Source organism: Bison bison, unplaced genomic scaffold, assembly GCF_000754665.1.
Source record: "Bison bison bison isolate TAMUID 2011002044 unplaced genomic scaffold, Bison_UMD1.0 scf7180017864492, whole genome shotgun sequence".
NCBI classification, from domain to species: Eukaryota; Metazoa; Chordata; class Mammalia; order Artiodactyla; family Bovidae; genus Bison; species Bison bison.
The window spans coordinates 8,102,969-8,104,496 of record NW_011495051.1 but is presented as its reverse complement, the minus strand read 5'-3'; the positions used below and the strand labels follow the sequence as shown (position 1 = coordinate 8,104,496).

The 1,528-nt window shown below is 53.3% G+C and overlaps 1 protein-coding gene across 1 annotated transcript in view; it reads right to left on the bottom strand.

Annotated features, from left to right (window-relative positions):
• The window catches only part of TYK2 (tyrosine kinase 2), a 29,862-nt gene that overhangs the window by 11,478 nt on the left and 16,856 nt on the right, over window positions 1–1,528 (bottom strand). Inside the window, exons 11-12 of the mRNA XM_010828367.1 lie at window positions 313–421; window positions 28–223 (exon numbers count right to left, since the gene is read on the bottom strand). Coding sequence (XP_010826669.1) covers window positions 28–223; window positions 313–421 — 305 coding nt within the window. The remainder of the gene's footprint in view (window positions 1–27; window positions 224–312; window positions 422–1,528) is intronic.

Here is a 1,528-nt window from a genome sequence, read left to right as displayed (position 1 = left end):
TCCCTCGAGGCGCCCCCATCTCTGTACCTCCGGGCCGGGGCAGGCAGCAGCGACGCAGGGAAAAGCAGTCGTTGCCGGCCCGCAGCGAGCAGTCCTGCAGGGCAGCCCTCAGGTCCCGCACGCTGGGGAAAGACCGGCCCCAGCCCTCCAGCATGACTGTCCCGGCCTGGAGCTCGATAGGGAACTTCCGCAGGCGCAAGCCCTTAGTGCCTGGAGACTGCAGCTGGCGGCAGCAGGGGTGGCGGCGGTGAGCAGGGGTCCAGGCAGGGAGCGAGCCCAGCCCCGGCCCAGGACCCCCCGCCCCACGCCCACCTGGTCGCGCTGGGCCACTGTGAGGATGAGGCGGTGGAGGTGGCTGGTGCTCCAGTGGATAAGGTAGAGGCCAGCCTCGGGCTTCAGCTTGGCCAGCACAAATGGCTCCCTAGGTGGGTGGTGGGTAGGAGTGGGGGACCATTAGGGCACCTGGGGGCACTGCAGGACCCACGCCTGGCAACAAAGACACATAAAACCTGCCCAGCAGGGCACACTCCCAGCTGGGAGAAATGTCAGACACTATGTCTGAACACACACATGAAATGTCACACCGTCCCATGCATGAAAACTCACACAGACACAGAGCAGACACACACTCATGCATAATAATTGTCAGGTACCGTGGCAAACAAGGCGACACACACAAGCACAGAGGAAACAGCTGTCAGATGGCAGCTGAACACACGCCCAGCCACAGACCCCACCACTCCCAGTTCGGTTCAATTCAGTTCAGTCGCTCGGTCGTGTTCGACTCTTTGCAACCCCATGGACTGCAGTACACCAGGCTTCCCTGTCCATCACCAACTCCCAGAATTTACCCAAACTCACGTCCATTGAGTCGGTGATGCCATCCAACCATCTCATCCTCTGTCGTCTCCTTCTCCTTCTGCCTGCAATCTTTCCCAGCATCAGGGCCTTTTCAAATGAGTCAGTTCTTCGCAACAGGTGGCCAAAGTATTGAAGTTTCAGCTTCAGCATCAGTCCAACAAACAGAAATATTCCAATGAATATTCAGGACTGATTTCCTTTAGGATGGACTGGTTGGCTCTCCTTGCAGTCCAAGGGACTCTCAAGAGTCTTCTCCAACACCACAGTTCAAAAGCGTCAGTTCTTCAGCACTCAGCTTTCTTTATGGTCCAACTCTCACATCCATACATGACCACTGGAAAAACCATAGTTTTGACCAGATGGACCTTTGTTGGCAAAGTAATGTCTCTGCTTTTTAATATGCTGTCTAGGTTGGTCATAACTTTTCTTCCAAGCAGTAAGTGTCTTTTAATTTCATGGCTGAAGTCACCATCTGTAGTGATATTGGAGCACCAAAAAATAAAGTCTATCACTGTTTCCACTGTTTCCCTATCTATTTGCCATGAAGTGATGGGACCAGATGCCATGATCTTAGTTTTCTAAATGTTGAGCTTTAAGCCAACTTTTTCACTCTCCTCTTTCACTTTCATCAAGAGGCTCTTTAGTTCTTCTTTGCTTTCTGCCATAC